At 57.1% G+C, this 17,839-nt stretch overlaps 6 protein-coding genes across 6 annotated transcripts; 2 read left to right on the top strand and 4 right to left on the bottom strand.

Moving 5' to 3' along the window:
* Positions 1–322: 322 nt before the first annotated feature.
* Positions 323–891, bottom strand: HRG_08254 (uncharacterized protein; the record flags this gene model as incomplete). Its single annotated transcript, XM_044866725.1, has 2 exons — positions 323–742; positions 802–891. 2 exons carry the CDS (start codon positions 889–891, stop codon positions 323–325), a joined length of 510 nt encoding a protein of 169 aa, XP_044718614.1.
* Positions 892–1,678: 787 nt separating this feature from the next.
* HRG_08253 (C-type cyclin) lies at positions 1,679–3,241 on the top strand (the record flags this gene model as incomplete). The annotated part of the gene is made up of 4 exons (XM_044866724.1): positions 1,679–1,929; positions 2,030–2,237; positions 2,300–3,087; positions 3,151–3,241. 4 exons carry the CDS (start codon positions 1,679–1,681, stop codon positions 3,239–3,241), a joined length of 1,338 nt encoding a protein of 445 aa, XP_044718613.1.
* A 216-nt stretch (positions 3,242–3,457) lies between these two features.
* On the bottom strand, positions 3,458–5,318 carry HRG_08252 (dual specificity phosphatase, catalytic domain-containing protein; the record flags this gene model as incomplete). The annotated part of the gene is made up of 2 exons (XM_044866723.1): positions 3,458–5,141; positions 5,221–5,318. 2 exons carry the CDS (start codon positions 5,316–5,318, stop codon positions 3,458–3,460), a joined length of 1,782 nt encoding a protein of 593 aa, XP_044718612.1.
* A 1,514-nt stretch (positions 5,319–6,832) lies between these two features.
* Positions 6,833–9,155, top strand: HRG_08251 (fungal zn(2)-Cys(6) binuclear cluster domain-containing protein; the record flags this gene model as incomplete). The annotated part of the gene is made up of 5 exons (XM_044866722.1): positions 6,833–7,186; positions 7,271–7,417; positions 7,500–7,622; positions 7,677–7,925; positions 8,025–9,155. The coding sequence occupies 5 exons, from the start codon at positions 6,833–6,835 to the stop codon at positions 9,153–9,155; spliced, it is 2,004 nt and encodes a 667-aa protein (XP_044718611.1).
* Positions 9,156–9,437: 282 nt separating this feature from the next.
* On the bottom strand, positions 9,438–10,706 carry HRG_08250 (FAD binding domain-containing protein; the record flags this gene model as incomplete). Its single annotated transcript, XM_044866721.1, has 1 exon — positions 9,438–10,706. One exon carries the CDS (start codon positions 10,704–10,706, stop codon positions 9,438–9,440), a length of 1,269 nt encoding a protein of 422 aa, XP_044718610.1.
* Positions 10,707–12,989: 2,283 nt separating this feature from the next.
* HRG_08249 (uncharacterized protein) lies at positions 12,990–15,224 on the bottom strand (the record flags this gene model as incomplete). The annotated part of the gene is made up of 5 exons (XM_044866720.1): positions 12,990–13,783; positions 13,836–14,009; positions 14,369–14,593; positions 14,625–14,970; positions 15,057–15,224. The coding sequence occupies 5 exons, from the start codon at positions 15,222–15,224 to the stop codon at positions 12,990–12,992; spliced, it is 1,707 nt and encodes a 568-aa protein (XP_044718609.1).
* Positions 15,225–17,839: the final 2,615 nt, after the last annotated feature.

Below are 17,839 nucleotides of genomic sequence, written 5' to 3'. Positions count from 1 at the left end.
GCGGCTTGCCATTGTGCCGACCTGCTGCTGTTTGGGTGTGAGGCTGTTGACGGCGCAGAGCTTGAGAGTAGGAATGCACCTCAAGAGGTTGAGCGAGCGGCGGGTCGTGGCGGAGGAGCTGTCTGGACCAAGAGTAGGTACATAAGTAACTTATGTACAGAGGTAGTGAGTACTTTGTCGGACACTGGTCGTTAACGTTAGTGAGGTAGCGAATTGCCATGCTCTATCACCACCACCTGCCCTGGATAAGGTGCTTGTCGAGCTATGTACACTTTGACAGTATGAAAAGACAGCCAGGCACACGGTATTTGTACAAGAACAATCAGCCAGGGGTCGGCACGCTCTCCCCCGTGCCATCATCACCGCCCGCCTTGTCGGCCTCGGCCGCCTTCCTCCTCCGCTTCCGCTTGCCGTCGCGTCCGCGCTCCGCCGTCTGCGGCCTGCCGGAGCGATGGCCGTCGACGACGTGCTCGTCGAGGACGCGGCTGCCGCGGGTGAAGCCCCTCTGCGTGGCCCTGCGGATCAGGGCGTAAAAGGCACCCGACTTGATGCCCGTCCGCTGCGTGATGACGTGCATGGGCGTGTGGAGGTTGTAGAGCTCCAGCGCCACGGCCCGCGCCGCCGTCGACGACTGCTTGCGCGTCACGTCCGGTGCTGGTGTCGCTGCCGGTGGCGAGTCGACGTGCTCGTCGTTGGCGGTGTCGACGGCGGCGAGGGAGGTTGGTGAGTATGGGGAGGCTGCCTGTCAGTCGTCAACACACGATGGAGCGATGCATTGGTCCGGGCTCAAGGCCAACCTACGATGCCCAGTTGCGCTGAGCTCTCGAGGGGCGCATCATGGCTGACGACGGCTTCCTCGTCGCCGGGGACGTCTTCGTCGGATAGAGCCATGCCGTGAGAAGTCTTTGGGTCTCGCAAACGGCGACGCGGAGAGCATCGCCCTGATGCGGGCTTACTTGAGACGGTGCAAGAGGAAGAAAATAAATTAGCGTTTGATGGGGACGGGCGGTGGCGAGCTCTTCACTTTGTTTTCCCCCTCACCCCCCCGGGGCAGTGGCTCCGATCAGGTGGTAAGGCAATCTGCACTGTGCTCGGCAACATGGCGAGATAAGCAGCTTCCAAGAGACATTCAGAGCCGAGTGCCGAGAGCCAAGAGAGCTCCCGGAGCTCTTGCCCCACTCAGGCACAGCCGGGGAGCAGCGAACCAACCAGAGCCGAGGAGAATGAAGCAAGTACTTTCTGCTCGCCAAAGTACTTTTGCTGCATATTTCATCGATTGGATACTTGGTGAGTCCCTGCCTGTACGTACCATGTAAAGCTCGGTCAAATCTTAACGGTCCCGGCCCCACCAACTAACCGTGCATTTTATGCCGGAAGCTCTTCTCTCAGCCTCGTCTAAACTCAACGCTTCCCTCTTGATTTTCTCCTGCACCTCCCACCCTACCAACTCACACGACCCGAAGCAACAGCGAGAAATACGCCCACGCCCACGCCCACGCCAGACGCCCAGCTTCCACTCTCGGCTTCATATACACACGCGCCGCCATCCCACTGCCGCCGCATCCTCCCCGATCCAAACTCGCGCCACGGCATCCGACAGCGCATCGCCGCAATCTAACCCGACAGACGACGACCCCCTCCCACCACCTCCCGCCGAGGGAGCCTGGGCAACCCCCAGATGGCGCCTCCCAATGGCGCCGTCGCCGCAGACGATGCACCGCCGCCGGCGGCAGTCAACGGCGACGCCTCGGCGGCTGCCCCCCCCCGCGTCGGCCCGCACCCGGGCTTCATCTCCAGCTCCAACCAGTACAGCGCCGAGATCAAGCTGCGGCGCATGCTCAAGGACAACGGCTGCGACCCGGCGCGAGAGGACACGTACCGCCTGCAGGGCGTCCAGCTCATCGACAACGTGCGCGAGCACCTGCTGTTGTGCGTCTTCTCTCCCTCCTGCGTCCCCGGCGCGACCATGGCGTCGGAAGAGGGCAGTGATGTCTGGGTCTCCGGCTGACTGTTCGGTTGACGGATACAGGCCGGTACGCACTTTCGACACGGCGTGTACCTACTTTCACAAGTTCCGCCTCAACTTTCGCGACTCCGAGTACAACTACCAAGACGCCGCGCTCGCCTCCCTCTTCGTCGCCTGCAAGGTCGAAGACACCATCAAAAAGTCCAAAGACATCCTCGCCGCCGCGTACAACGTCAAGAACCCGGATAAGCCCGCGGCGCCCGATGACAAGGTTCGTTTGTCGTGAAAGGGCAACCTCGCCTGTCAGCCAGGCTGCTAACGGTCCGCCCCCAGATCTTCGAGTCGCCCGGCAAAGTCATCATCGGGCTCGAGCGCCTCATCCTCGAGACCATCGGCTTCGACTTCCGCACCCGCTATCCGCAAAAGCTGCTCGTCAAGGTGGTACGCAGCATCCTCGGCCGGTCCGCAGCCGGCAGCCGCGCCTTCTTCGCCACCGCCTACGCCATGTGCATCGACCTGTACAAGACATTTGTCCCCGTCAAGCGCACCACCCTGTCCATGGTAATGGCCGTCGTCGAGCTGACGGCCCGCGCGCGCGGCGCCGGCGCCAATAATCTCGGAAACGGCGAAAACGACCTCGTCGATCGCGTCCGCCGCTTCGCCGCTCGTCGCCGCCAGTACGACCGCGACGCCGTCGTCGAGACCATGCTCGACCTGCTCGACCTCTACGTCCAGCACCACAAGGCCACCAAGGTCGGCGCCCTCTTCGACCTAAACACCTTCATCGACATCAAGATTCGCCTCAACACCGACCTCGACGCCACCGCCTCGCCCCGCTACCTCTTCCACTGCTCCCGCTGCGAGGTCGCAGACCCGAACCCGCTCACCCCCATCGCCCCGGGTGCCAGCCCCACGACGACGGCCGCCGCCGCCATGGCAGCAGGCGCCTGGCCGCCCGACGCGGCCATCCGCCGCACCGCCCGCGGCCAGGACGGCACCATGCGCTTCGTCTTCGACCCGGAGGCCGCCGACAAGGAGCAGGCCAAGGCAGGCGAGTTCTTCAAGGACGAGTACGAGGACTACGAGGTCGAGGTCGAGGAGCCCGTGGCGCCACCGCCCCCGTACGAGAGGGATGGTGGTGGCGGCGGCGGCGGCGGGAGAGGAGGATACCGAGGGTCCTACAGAGACCGGGGGGACCACAGGAGGGGCGGGGGGCCGTACGGGGGGTACAGGGGCGACGGCAGACATCATAGGGGCCGGGGACGCTATCACTAGAGGCGGGTTTGTGTCCAGCAAGAGGGCGAGGAACCAGTTTTCCCCATTCATGCAGGCGAACCGAACACAAGACACGTGCCCACCAAGCTCATGCTCTCCTGTCCGCCTGGTGACAAGCCTCCTAGTCTCAACCAAGGGAAATGCGGAGGGGTGATCAAGAGGCGACAAGGAACAGCTCGACAACCGACCTGTCTGCCGCAATTCCCAACCGTCCCTTCACCGCCCCTTGGCGCCGTTGAGGAGCTCCTCCCCCGCCGGCCCGCTACACCGAACTCCCTCCAACGACGCCCCGTCATCCTCGCCGCCGTCCTTGCGCGGCGGGGCAGGCACGCCCTCGGCGCTGCGCAGGCTGCTCGCCCTGCTGACGTCTTCGCTCGCGGGGCTCTGCACCCGCAGGCCGAGGTCCGGCTCCACCTCGGGGCCCTCGGCGTTGCCGCCCGCCCAGTCGGCCGCCTGCAGCTGCGGCACGGGCTGGCCCTCGGGCGGCTCGACAATCTCCTCGCCCGCCGGGGCGCCGGGCACGGCACCCTCGCCGACGGCCCTCCACACCACGGCGAGGCGGTCCAGGGCACGGGCGCCCTTGCGGCTCGAGCCCTTGATGCCGTCCATGGCGTCCCAGTCGATGGCGAAGACGCCGCTGTCGTTTGCCGTGCCGCCCTGCTCAGGGCCCTGGCCGTCGAAGAAGGCGTTGAACCAGACGTGCGCGACCGCCGTCACCATGGTGAGCCCCATGCTCTTGGGCGTCTTGTTGCGCCGCTCCACCGAGATGTTGACGTCGCTCGTTGGGATCCTGATGGGTTCGCTCGGCTTGAGGATGACGGCCATGCCACCGGGCTCCGCGTCGTCGGGCGGCTCCGTGCGGACGGAGGAGGAGGACGTCGCTGCCGACGTGCTCGGCTCGATGATGGTCTTGGACCTGCGCTTGTCGAACGTCGGGCGGGATCCCTGCGCGGAAACCTTTTGGATGAGGTCGGTGCCCTTGCGCTTCAGCATGTGATGCTTCTTCTCGTTGAGAGGAGCGGTTTCGGGGCGGTCGGGCGCAGCAGCAGTAAGGGGGGTTCCCCGGGCGTTGGCGCCGTTGGCCAGCTCGACGCCTTCGGGGGCCTTTTCGGCGGCCGAAGCCGGGTAGCCGGCCCACTCCCACATGATGGAGCCGAGGCCGCCGCCGGCAGGCACGTCGCCCTCGACGACGACCCTTTCCTTCTTGGTAAAAGTGTGGAAGACGCGAATCTTCCTGCCATGGTCCTCGAAGCCCTCAACGTCGACCTTGACGCCGTTGCGGAGCCCCCAGACATGGACCTCGAGGATCTCGATGGCGCGGTCGACGTAGCGTTTGCCGTTTTGGGTCCAGCGGTCGACGTAACCGATCCACCGCAGCTGCGAGGGGATGGAGACGCCGGCTCCAAACCTGGGGCGCATGCGCCTCTCGGTGAAGCGGGCCAGCGCGTCCTCCGCCTTCCAGCCCTGCTCGGAGATGAGGTAGCTGCAGGTTGCGGTACCGCTGCGGCCCTTGCCGGCCTTGCAGTGCACGACGACGACCCGCTTTCCCCTCTTTCCCGCTCCCAGAGCCTTGCCGTCGGCGTTGCTGGCGGCTGGAGGCGGCGGTGAGAGAGACGAGGAATCCTGCCGAGCAGCGGTGGCGCCCTCGAGAGGGCCGCCGTGCAGCCAGTTCCTCATGCTGGCCATGATCATGGGGACGAGGCGAAAGGGCGGGGGGTGGTGGTCGGGCCAGGGGTAGTGGCGGATGCGGCCGTAGACGGCGTCGTCGGGGTATCCAGTGCCCTCTGCGCGAAACTCCCAGATGGCCCAGTCGTCGCCATGCTTGGAGTCGAGGAAGGCGACGAGCTGGTCGAGGGGGTTTCGGTAGGCCAGCTGAGGGTATGTCTGGGATGGGCCGGACCTGTGGGTGCGCGGCGGCGTCAGCAGGGGGACTCGAGGCGGCGGTGACGAGTGTTTGAGGAGGAGAGGGCTGGACGGACGTGGCAATGATGTCGTCGGTCACGTAGCAGAGGTCCAGCCCGGCCTCGGGGTGTCTTGCCCTGGGCCCGGCGACAATCTGCCGCAGAATGGAGGCCATGGAGGGGAGCGCAGGCTGGCTGCCGCCTCGGCCGATGGATGGGCTGTGTCTCTTTGTCTGTTTGCGTGTTTCGTCTGACTTGTGCTTCGACGATGTCTCGTCTCGTCTCGTTTGGCAGAGGCTCCGAGGGAGTCAGATCCGTGCAGCCCAAGAGCTTGTCGAAAGGTGCAGGCGGGCCGTGGAGGCACCAGTGAGAAATGGCCGGACGAAAGGGACCAAGAAAACGTCGGGCGCACACGAAGAAAGATGAAGAGAGAGAGAGGGAGACAGAGTGCGGAGGGGAGCGAGAGAGGAGCGAGAGAGAGGCGCGCGAGACGTTGCACGAGGGGACAGGCGGCCAAGTACCTCTCACCCACCGTGGCAGTGGAGATACTTGGGGCTCGGGTGGGGCCCGTGTCCACCCGTGGTACCGGTAGGCGGAGAGCTCCGAGGGGAAGCTTCCGGAGCAGCAAGGACAAGGCAAAAAAAAAAGAGAGAGACGAAAAGAGAGGCTCCAGGAATATGGGGGTTTTTTCATCAGCTGGTAGCCTGGGCGGCCGCTTGGATCCAATGCGAGTGAGTGAATGACGGCTGGTCTTGCTTCAGCCTCGGCGGCGACGTCATGGCGACGAGTTACGGCTCGGACCCCGCCATGGCAGCTCTTCTCCCCCGCCGTGCCGTCAGGGGGTATTAATTACAAGGTACTACTTGTTAATAACCTAACTAGGACCTCGCACGAAAGGGGGGAAGAGGGGGGAAAGTCCCGTGGACAAAGTATGTGTTTGCTTGGTTACCTCCTAATAATTACTACTCTGTACCTAATTTTTAATTTCCTGCGTCGCTGGTAGCGCCTGCAGCTTGGACATCTACAGTACATGTACTAGTTTCTTGTCTCTCCTTAAGCTGGGTGCTCTTTATGTCTGCTGGCCAAGTACTAACTCCTTGGCCCCCATAAGCGCCCCAGCTTCCACATGTAATTAGCCCAGCTTCATATCAAGTGCCTGGGTGTAATTAAGGGGGCATACAAGTAGAATAATACAGGGAGTAGAGAAGAGGCAGTTATTTTACCTAGCGATGCATAGAGGATCCCCCTCTTTTCGCCCGAGAGGATGTGCCCTTTTAACGCATCGTTTCTCTGCGTTGCTGCGTTTCAGAGATCTGCTGTCATTCGAGATGAGTAGCAACTCGGTATTGGGACCTAGTTAACATGAGTATCGCGATATGTTAGGCCAGGGATACGATTCTACAATTGCTAACATAATAATAGGTCATCCTGTCGGTTGTCGCCGCCCAGTCCGCCCGCCGTAGAGCACGGGTTGCTTGATCTGTGTCTAGCACAACTCTCTGCGTAGAGCGGGACGGTGAACTTCGGCCGAGACTCGGCATATTCGCCTATGTCCGACGACTGCGCGCCACTGCGGACCTTACGGAGCCGTCGTCTGGCCCGTCTAGCCAAGTTCGTTACGCCTCCCGTGCCGAGTGACGGGGCCGGGGACTGGACGTGAAACTCGACGTTCCTGATCCTCTGGTCCTCCATGGAGCGACAACATGAGCGCAGGCGGCGTCGAAGGCCGGCCCTGTCCTGCCTAGAGTGCCGGCGCCGCAAGATCAAGTGCGACCGAAACGACCCGTGTGCCCACTGTGTCTCGGCCGAGACGCCGTGCACTTACAACGTCCACGGCAGCGAGTCTATTCTTCGGCCGCAACATCCCCGCCGGGACGGCTCGGGGGTCCAGACGGCGAGCACCCCGTCCGCTGCTGGACACTCGCCTTTTGCCTATGCCGCCCAGCAGAGCCGCATTGGCAGAGGCGGGTTGGAAACAAGGCTTCGCCGTGGCCCGTCTCCGTCTCGGGCCGAAGCAGCGGCCGCCCAAAACGACAGCCCGGATGTTGGTGGCGGCGGCGGTGATTCGTGTACTCGGCCTCCGGACCGGCATCGGGCCTCGGACCCGAACCTCCGGGATGTTTTGCAGCGCGTACAGAGGCTTGAGAAGTCCTCGGCATCCCATCCTGTCGATGCGCTGGCCGAGATCGGGCGAGAGGTTTTGGCGCCCTGGTCCAGGCTGCAGGACTCGCAGGTCATTCTCAACAAGACGAGAATCCTGAGATGGAGCCACTGGGTGGGCATGGCTCAAGAGGTACAAAAAGAGCATTCTCCCTGTTCCCATATGCTCCGTCCCGCCTCACTCATTGCATCGCTAGTTCGGAACCGTCTTTTCCTGCTATGCCGCGGCTTGCGGCCACGGTCATGGAACCTCATTTCAGGGAGCCGAGACGGAAGCCTTGGTTGTCGAGATGGGCGTTCTTCTTCAAAAGTGCAAGACAGTTGCGAAGAGCACCAAGATGGGACGGCCCAGCAGAAGCCTCACCCGTCTCGAGTTCGACCTCTCACCCCCTGCCCGCGAAGTGGCCGACTCGATGGTAACGCTGTATTTCCAATCTTTTGAGTCGACGTACAGGATCCTCCACAAATCCACATTTTGGGCCGAGTACGAGAGATACTGGAGTCATCCGGAACGTGTTTCGAATGGCCTGCGTCTTATAATCCTCCTAGTCATTGGGATTGGATCTGGTCTTCACCAGCGGGGAGACGGCAATGTTGGGCTCGGCACCAACGTTCATCAATGGGTATACGCCGCTCAGACATGGCTTTCTGGACCGCTGGAAAAGGACCGCCTGGACATAACCGGCATACAGATCCACTGCCTGACGATCCTGGCGCGGCAGATTTTCTCCATTGGCGGCGACCTCGTATGGATGTCAATGGGATCGCTCATCCATAGTGCCATGCAGATAGGCCTGCACCGGGACCCAACACACCTTCCGGCAATGCCCCCGTTGCAGGCCGAGCTCCGGAGGCGGCTCTGGGCCACCGTCGTCGAGATGACGGTACAGTCGTCTTTGGACTCAGCAATGCCGCCCAGGATCTCCCTTGACGAGTTCGACGTTGAGCCGCCGTCCAACATCGACGACGATGAGATGGACGGCATGGAGCCAGACACGACGTTCCAGGCTCACCCCAGGGGCACTTATACGGCCACCTCGATGCAGCTTCTTCTGCTCGACTCACTGCCGACCCGCCTGCGCATCCTCCAGCTTCTCAACTGTTTGAATTCTCAACTGTCTTACATGGATGTCCTTGCGCTGAGCTCAGAGATGACGGACGCCTGTCACGCATGCAGCAGCTTCATGAAGAATCATGAGCACTCCGGGGTGACGCCCTTTCACCGGAACCTGCTCGACTACCTGGTGCGCCGGTTCCTGATCCCTCTGCACTGCCCATTCGCCAGCAAAGCGCGGACAAACCCGCTGTTTCATTACTCGCTCAAGGCCAGCCTCGACACGGCCCTGGCCATCATCTCTCCCGAACCAGACCCTGGCTTCTCTCGTCTCATGGCTATCGGCGGAGGCCTTTTCCGAGAAGGCTTCCGGTACGCGTCGGCCATCATCAGCCTCGAGCTCGTCACCCAGGTCGAGGCCCAGCGTCGCGACGGGACGCTGCACCGCAACGCGCAGTACAGGGATTTCCTCAAACACGCCATGAGAGACATGATCGCTTTGTCGTCGGAGCGAATCCGGCAAGGAGAGACTAATATCAAGGGCCACATGTTCCTCAGCATGCTCATGGCCCAGGTCGAGGCTATGGAAGCCGACACGCCCTGCGATGTTGAGTTGCAGATTGCACGGAGTGCAAGAGATAGCCTTGAGTTTTGCCACGACCTGCTGCGCACACGGGCCGGCACTGCCTCTCCGGATTCACGGTCCGCATCTCCTGGCCTTGATGGCGGACAAGATAGCGAGGGCTATGGGCTGGACTTGGATATGGATATTTTCTTTCCGGAGATGCACTTTTCATAAGACAGTCGAATGGCTTAAAGGACTACTAGCGAGATTCCGGGTTTGTGTCTAAAACCCCATGTATTTGACAATGCAATCCCGCCTTGGACTATATTCGTCCCGGTCCTCTGGGCATGACGGGTTGGCTGATTTTGCTCAAGTTGCATGTATCTCGTCCAAGTAGCCAAGAAGACATGATTTGACCACTTGCTGTGCGCCAGGTTCCATGTCGCCAAGGGGCCGTTTTGACATATATATAACTTTCCTTGGCACTGATCGAATAGTTCGTCGGACTCGACTTTATCACGATACTAGATTCAACTCGGGGTACTCTGGAAGTCTCCATCCATGCTTTTCTTGAGACATCAACCGCAAGGTAACTTGATCCATCCAGGACATGGCCCAAAGCGCGTTGCGAACAACCCAAGCACCAAGCTGCGAGGACGGAAAGAAGGCGCCCAGCGCCGCGCCAGGCATCTTCTGGCACTCCGCAATGGGAGGCCGCATGATCTCATCGTACGCCTTGAGCGCCATTGCCACGTCGTCGCCCTGTCTCGCCAACTCCCCCGCGAGCACGTAGGCGCCGATGAGGCAGCCGGTGGTCCCCATTCCCGTAAAGGGGCTCGGGCAGTAGCCGGCGTCGCCGAGGAGCACGACCCGGCCGCTGTACAGCTGCTTCATCTTGATCTGGCCCACCTCGTGCGCGTAAAAGTCGTTGCAGGCTTTCAAGCCGCTGAGAAATCGGTCGGCCTGCCACCCGGCGTCTGCAAATGCCTCGGCAAATGCCGCCTTTTGCTCGTCCACCGGGCCGCTGTATGAAGTCTTCATTCTTTCCGTGTCCTTCATGGTGAAGAGCAGCACCTGCGTCACCGGGCGGCCGCTCGTTCTGGTAATCATCAGCCGACGTCCGGGAGCGATGTATGCTCTGGCAAGCGTCCCTTCGCCTGGGATCCGCGGGATGCTGTAGTACGCGGCATGGACCCCGAGTGATTGGAAGGCCTCGTCGCTGGTGTCCTGGCCGAAGGCGAGGCGTCTGGTCCGCGATCCCTGCCCATCTGCGCCGACGACGAGGTCGTATCGTCTCTTCTGCCCATCCGAGAAAGTGACCTCCACACAATCGTCGCTCTGCGTGAGCTTTGAGATTGTCTGGTCGAATTGGTACGTCAAGCTTCCCGCCTTCCCTGGCCCTCGTCTCAACTTTGAGTCCTGTTCAAGACTGGCCTCGTAAAGCACTTTCAATACATCGCCACGCATAATCTCATACTCGGCCGTCAAAGTCGGCCGTCGCTGGCCCGAAGGGTTGATGCCAAAGACAGCCGTCGGCTTACCGTTCGGATTCAAAATCTCGAGTCCAGTTTCATCGACGCAGTATGACTTGAAGGTGTCCATAAGGCCCATCTTGCGCACAACCTGGACGCCCTGGTCCTTCAGATCGATTTGCTGCCCAGCCACCCGCAGAGACGAGGAACGCTCCACGACTGTAATGCTGTGGCCGGGGTTGGAGCGCTGCAGAAGGGTGGCAAGTGCCGGGCCGCAGACGCCAGCGCCTACGATGAGGATATTGAGAGGCATCGCGGCCGAAGATTGCAGGGTTAGGTGACGCTTATAGCCGGCGCTGTCCTGCGGCACGCTGGCAGCGAAGAAGCGACGGGTCGGCTGCAGAGCACGCTGACGGAGAAGGAGGGTTTGTAGATTCATGTGTATGTTGATCCGGTGGTTTCGGAGATGTGGAAAGGAACTTGACATAACAAAATTCTATCAAAGTTGCCGCTGGGCTGAAGAGAGACAGTATGATAGAGATGTTGTCGCGTGGGATGAAATGGCGAAATTGAGTCGGGCCAATTCGCGCTGTTTCTTCAGCAGTCTCAATGACTCTTTGACAGCCCGGTCGTTGAATTCTTTTCCGACAGGGGATGGCAAAGCGATGGCTCAACTGCGATGTATTGAAGACCCAAAAATACGCAACGGAAGGCGAGTATAAAAAGGGAAAGGGGGGGATGGAGGTGGAGAGTCGCCGACGACAAGATATAAGACGGTCCATCGCCCGAGACCATCTATTGTCCGAGGCCGCCGTATGTCCGTTGTCCGAAGACCGTCGGATCGCCCGAAACAACCCCGCCAAAAGAACTCCTGGCACAGATCCATGCTCTGGCTCGGCAGACCAAGCTTGTACACCTAATCCCTCCGTGACAGCCATTGCGGACAAGCAGCTCATGTTGCTACTATGGATCGCGGCCATGAGCCCCGAGACTCTGGAGCCGGCTATTTATTTGTCAAGCACCCCTGCGTGCAATGGCCTCGAAAACGCCTATAGGGAGTTGCTCGTACTAGCGGGCTTGCTAGTCACGGCAAGGGGAGCTGGAGCGCCGCATTATCCTATCACAGCTTTATTCGAGATCTTAAGCCTACTGGGTGGGCTCTATATAGCGATGCCGCGAGTACGGGAGCTGCTCGGTCCATAGAAGGGAAACAGCCCTTCACCGAATTGCAGGATTTATTTTTACAACAGTTCCGTTATTTACGTCATTTGTTGTGTCCCAAGCCATCGAAAACTACAAATTCTCCGGGCTTCAAGTCAAATATTCCATCACTCTGCGCAGCTACGGTGTGGGCGGAGACAGCCTTCCCGCTCCTGAGCCTCCAGGCCCGGTCGGCTTGCCCACGATGCATGGATCTTTTGGGGGCCTTCTGGACCAGGCTCCGCCTTTATGTGCGTCTGCGGAGCTGTCGCCTTGAGGTCTGAGATTGTTGACTTCAGGCTGCAGTCTTGCGACAAACTTGGTATGCCATACAAGGGTGAGCAACATGCGGCGCTCCTGCAGGGGAGGAGGGGAACCTTGGAAATCCATATCAGGGGAGAGGGGGGAAGATGAGAAGTTGAGGAAACTAAAAGAGGGGGCGGGAAGAGAGAAACTTGCAGAGTCTGGATGCTCCGGGCAGCAGGGAGTATTGGGGGTTTAGATGACATGTGACAACTTTTCACATGGGGGCCAGCAACGAACCAACCAACCCAGAAGTGACGCTATAAGGACCTGTTCCCCCGCAGGGTCTCCAGAAAATCTTGAACCATCATTCACACTTGAACCTTTGCTGGATTCCTTTCCTAGACAATGGCTGAACCGTCGTCATCCTCTACTTCTGGATATGGTGGGGGAAACAAACCCAACTCTGGCTCGAAGCGGCAGAAAAAGGACACTGATCCTCTTGACAACGCTATTCGAAATGACGACCACGATCTCAGAATGTGATAAAGAAAGGGCGGGCTTCGAAAGAGAAGCGCCAGCAAGGGATTTGATCGAGAATTGCTGTAGGTCTTGACGTGTTTGATTTGAAGGGCGTCACTCTAACAGAGATGGTTCCAAAAGCCCCTGATAAAATAATGCCACACAGGTGGTTAGGCTCCCAACTCTTGCGAGTAGTAAGAATGCGACTTATTCGAGGTACATGGAACAATGTAATTAAACTTCTTGGGCCTTTGTATAGCACAACTGTTGGAAAACCACTATGGCGTGTAGCCAAAAGTGAAGTGTACACTCCAGCAAGTGTACTGCACGTGGATCCTATATACCATGGAGATGCTGGTGGCAGCTGACAACATCATATACGGCTGTTACATGGCGACTTGTTAGATGTCGCTGCCCTTCTCCCCAAATGCCGCAACAATTGAAGCCTTGGTGTTATTTCAGACACTAAGTGTACCTGGTGAACGTGAATCTCTTGTGTCGAACCTATAAAGGCTTGACTGAATATTATTCAACAATGCGTTAATAACACCTCCACTGGGGGTGCCCCTATTTTGCCTGGTGTAACGGTATTTTACCAGCTTCGTAGTAATAGAATCTCGTACGGAGTTTATTACTGCCCGCCTGAGGCTTGACTGGCGTAGACGTCCTCCTCACGACCACGACGGTTTAGCCAATCAGCCAGACGGTTAATAAAGGAGGGCAGGGATGGTCGTAAAGCCTGCCATAGAGTTGAGAGGAACGGAGGCAGACGCATGAAATCCCTTTGCTTCCATCTCTGTGGCGCCTGTGTTTTGTCCAGGCAGTCCTTCTGCCGACATGCCAGGTTCTTCGACAGGGCAGACGTCTGGAAGGCCTCGATGTCCTGACAATGGGACATGATGTCCGACAAGGGAAAGCTCTCCCTGGTGGCCAAGTTATACCAGAAAGCCCCATCTCGCATGGACTGTCGCATAAGACGAGAGAGTGCATGGTCAGCCTGACATCTTTCCTCTTCTTCTTCCAACAGTTCAAGAAACAAGCTGAGTTGGTCCTTGTAGAATGAGACATCGGTGTCCTTCCACTCAAACGGTTCAGTTCCAATCAGCCAAGATGGTGGAGAGCAGAGGAAACTTCGAGGGGCGACATAGCAAAATTCCCAGTCGAGCACGGCTACGATCCTGTACGACTCGTCGACGAGAATGTTTCCGAACCGGAGATCATCGCAAAATAGCTTGTGCTCGCTGTCAATACTGCCGTTTGGACTGAAGTGCTCCGCGAGAGATCGAAGCACACAAATCGACTTGTGGTCATCTAGGAGTTCTTGCTCGTCTCGACTAGCACGGTGGTTATTAAGAAGATGGCTCAAACTCTGATCCGCCAGCGCTTGGAAGTAATCAACTGCCAGGTCAAAAGGCCCGTCCGAGGCTGCAAATGCATGTTGTTAGCCAAGGGCGGGCCAGCAGGTTTAGTGACAAACATCCGACCTGGACACCTCCCATCCGCTCCACCTCGTTCATTTTGAACGTCAATGGACCGGAAGTCACGCGCCAATGAGGAGCGGCACCGGCGTCTTGCGCCACAGACAAGCTCCCAATCTTTGAAAAGCTATGCTGGAATAGCTGGAGGTAGATGTTTGCGATCTGTCTGTAAACTGTTTTGATGGTGTCAACCGGACAATCCTTCTTCAAGGCCCACTCTTCATCGTCTTCCAGAAGTAGATCATCGAGACAGATTCCTTCAACGAATTGCATAATAATGGGCCCAAGTTATCTATCCACCCACTTTCATTAACTGTACACCCAAAAAGTGGATTAACTGTGGCTGACGGCCGAAGAGGGCCGATACCGCCAATTTGTATGCACACATTCTCTACGATAAGTAGAGCCAGGTAGTAACAGTTCTCCTTCAACGATAAGGCACCCAAAATTGAAGCTATTCGTACTGCGCTTTCTATGCTGATGAGACTATTCTTTGGTGTTTACAACAGGCCTCCTTCTTCGAGTGCACTACGTGCCTGATCCGCTTCATCTAACTGTGATTCCAATTGATCCCATACATCCTCAAGGGCGGCATCGTCCGTGAGGCCGGCGACGAAGATGCAGTCTTGGGTCTCCCGCCGTACCGGCTGATCGTCATCATCAGAGACTGGCGTTTGACGCCCGGCTTGTTGATACGCCCGTTGCATCCGTGTGCCTGCCTCGTACGTATCGCCGTTTTCCTCGATGTGCCGCAGCCCTCGTTCCGTTGAAGTCATCGCGGCCGTTACCGTACCCGTCATCGCCGCTGGTGCCGTTGAGGAGGAGGCAGTCGTATAGCCTCAGCCCGCTCATGCCGTTCAGCGATCTCGTGATGTGACGGATCCCGCCGCGTTGATCTTGACCGCCGTGACTCTTCGAGGTTGAGTGAGCCCTTGGGGCGGCCCTTAGCCCTGATAACTTGTGGCTCGTATGGTGCCCGAGTAGGGCTTGTGCCCTGAGCGCTTGTATCGATCGGAATATACCAAAATGGGTCGAAGTCGTCGAGTGTAAGGGAGGTATTGGTGTTGATAGACTCGAAGATTCGATGGCAGCACGGTAGCCCTCGACTAGTAGCCCAATTACAAGGACATTGACCTGGCGGCGGTTTGGCCCGTTGACTTCGGGGTCTAGAGGATCTTGCGATGCTCATCTATTAGTAGCTTTAACGCATATGACGATACTCGCTCGCGGATCGGCATATACGGCGCCTGTAGGGAGAACGTTGATATCTTGTGGAGGTTTCGATTCTCTATCGCTGTGATCTGAGCAGCCTGATGGCCCCAGAAGCGTTCGAATCGTTGGAAAACGGTCGTCAAATCGCCCGTACAGGACCAAAGGAACTTCTTCATATGAGAGTGAAGTCCCTCGACGATCGAGGTCGTTGTACGCCCGAAGTGGCGATATTGATTAACGAAACAAGATACAAACTTCTCCTTCCAAGGCGTTAGCCACGTATTGCAACAGTATTGTATAGCTGCAAGCGGGTGGCGGCCTGGTGTCCAGGGTGGTTTTCCATACATGGAAAGGCCTGCAATCGATAATCGGTATCGGCCCCACATTTATTGCAAGTATTGCAATACACCTTTCCATACTTGGTCCGTGCACGACGACAAAATGTCACTGAAGACACCTTCGACAAGATGGACAAATTCACACCATATGGTGAATTAAAAATACGAAGTAATTGATTGAGCTCAATGATAATGTCCAAAAAGAGAGGGTAGGCAAATCTTACGTGTTTTGTTCCAAGACGAGGAGGGAAATCAGACGGGAATTTGCACGAATTCTCACGCCACGGTCACGCCACCGCCCCTTCCCTCTTCAAGACATTGTTCTTCACCCAATGCTTCAACCAATTCTCCTTTTCAATTTGGTCCGCATCCAATTGTGCCCTTTCCCAGGAGATCGTACGACGAGCCCTGAAAACACCCGTTCCGGCTCGTCGCTCATCGCTGGCATTGATAGGATGTCTATTGCCATTCGTGATAACTTCGGCCGTCGGTTCCTATGTCGCTCTTGAAGCCACCATGATAAAGCAGTTGTTGGCGCAATCTCATATGGATCACCTGAGATGTAATCTTCATACTCGTCTTGACTTGTAGGTCGAGCACAATTCTGCAGATTTCTTGAAATACGATCAAATGCATCAAGGCCATTGTCTTCTTCTTCGTCCAGTACATGATACGAAATTGTACCGTCGTTTGTATTTCGGTAAGAGTAGCAAAGGTCTTTGACCCGTTTGAAAGCAGTTTTATGCCACTTCTTCTAATTTGAGTGGATGTACGTCGTGCGATAGCTTGGATGAAGGACCAAAGAAGCGGCGTAATAGGGCGAATTCTCTTTATTGATAATTTCTTGGTCAAGGTAGCCTTTGAAGACACGGCCCAGATCCCACGCTTGCCCGTAGAGTTGATCAAATCCTTCGATGATGGACGGTTGAAGAGGAGATAAATTCTCTGCGACGTTGATGACATACTTTCTTGCCCTCAGGGTGTTTTCGAAAGCTGGCGGTGACAGAAGTACTGTAGGGATCATTCTGGGGACAATAAAGATAATATATGAGGCGGTTCCTGCCTTTGAACTCCGCTTCCCCTAACCCTTTTACTACCGGTACATTACTGCCAGATGAGCATGTTTTCATGATCCAAAAGCATGGTTTTCTCTTGTCTTGGGAGATATAGACGCGAATGAATCCGAAGCAATGGATTCAGAATCGAAGAAACATAACTAACACAGGCTCAGAATCCATTGTCGCCAGGTGATAATGGTATGCTGTGGGTTGGTGGTGAGGCTGATTTTGTGGATGTGCGGATTTGTAGCGGGGTTCCAGGCCCACAGCCCTGTAGGTAGCCCCCTGTAGGAACCCTTGTTAGTGGCGTGGTTCAGCCAATAGTATGGAAATACATGGATCCATATCCATACCTATTCCATGCCATTCATGGAAAGGGTATTTCCATATTTAGATATGGAAAACCACCCTGCTGGTGTCTCAAATTGGCGTAAACGTTCGTTGAAGCTATTCACATCTTGTGACTTGACGATCTCGTTCCACTCTTGTAGAAACGCTTGGAATGCCGGGGCCCGTACGACTCGATTGCCGATTTTTGATGCCTTAGGAAAAATTGCTTGCATTTCGCAACGACATTCTGGTTAATATGCCACGTGCAGAGAAGGTTAGTACTGTTTTGAAGCTCGCGAAAGCTATCTAACGCCTTAAGCAACGCAGTATCTCGGTCCGTGACAGTGACCCTTGGAAATGGGATCGACTCCTTCTCGCAAAGGACTAGCAGCAACGAGATAGCCCAATAGTAATGGGACTCGGTCTCGCCGTTCAAGAAGATAGAGGCAATAGAGAACGTTTTGTTATCTCGAGTGGCCGCGCAGATATTCAATAACGGCATATTGAATCGGTTCGTCTTGTAGGTACAGTCGAGGACGAGGACATCGTGATGCTGACGCCATCGATGGAAGGTAGCACGAGGCGCGAGAAATAGCCCAGTTAGCCGGCCCTGGGGATCACGACTATCTCGATGAAAGAAGTCGGACTTATCTAGCCGGTCGTAGAGAAACTGAAGAGGCGTACGGCCAGCTAGTTCTTCCTGACGGTGCCTAGCCAAGGCGTTACTCACGTCTTGAGCCGTGATACCGGCTAAACGAGGATCGTCGTGAACCAGGTCACGAAGCTCGCCAGCAATATCGGTCGGCCGGGTATTGTTATTAAACTTCCGGATAATGTCGTCGCGATACTTCTGGATAACAAGCGCCCGGTACTTCGGAAAGACCATCGGGTCATCAACAAGGCGATGATTGTGAACATCGTGAAGATAAGAGATAGTCCAGTAACCGCGTTTTTCCTTCAACGAGAGGCGAAATTCACAGTCTGTTTTCTGGGTTGCTGTATTGAGGCGACGACGAGAGATATGAGCAGCTTTATCCTTCCGATTTTCGTAGGGGCCGGCCTTGA

This window comes from Hirsutella rhossiliensis, assembly GCF_020360975.1.
Source record: "Hirsutella rhossiliensis strain HR02 chromosome Unknown scaffold00009, whole genome shotgun sequence".
Taxonomy (NCBI): domain Eukaryota; kingdom Fungi; phylum Ascomycota; class Sordariomycetes; order Hypocreales; family Ophiocordycipitaceae; genus Hirsutella; species Hirsutella rhossiliensis.
The sequence above is the reverse complement of the archived record's forward strand: the minus strand, read 5'-3'. Positions and strand labels throughout refer to the sequence as shown.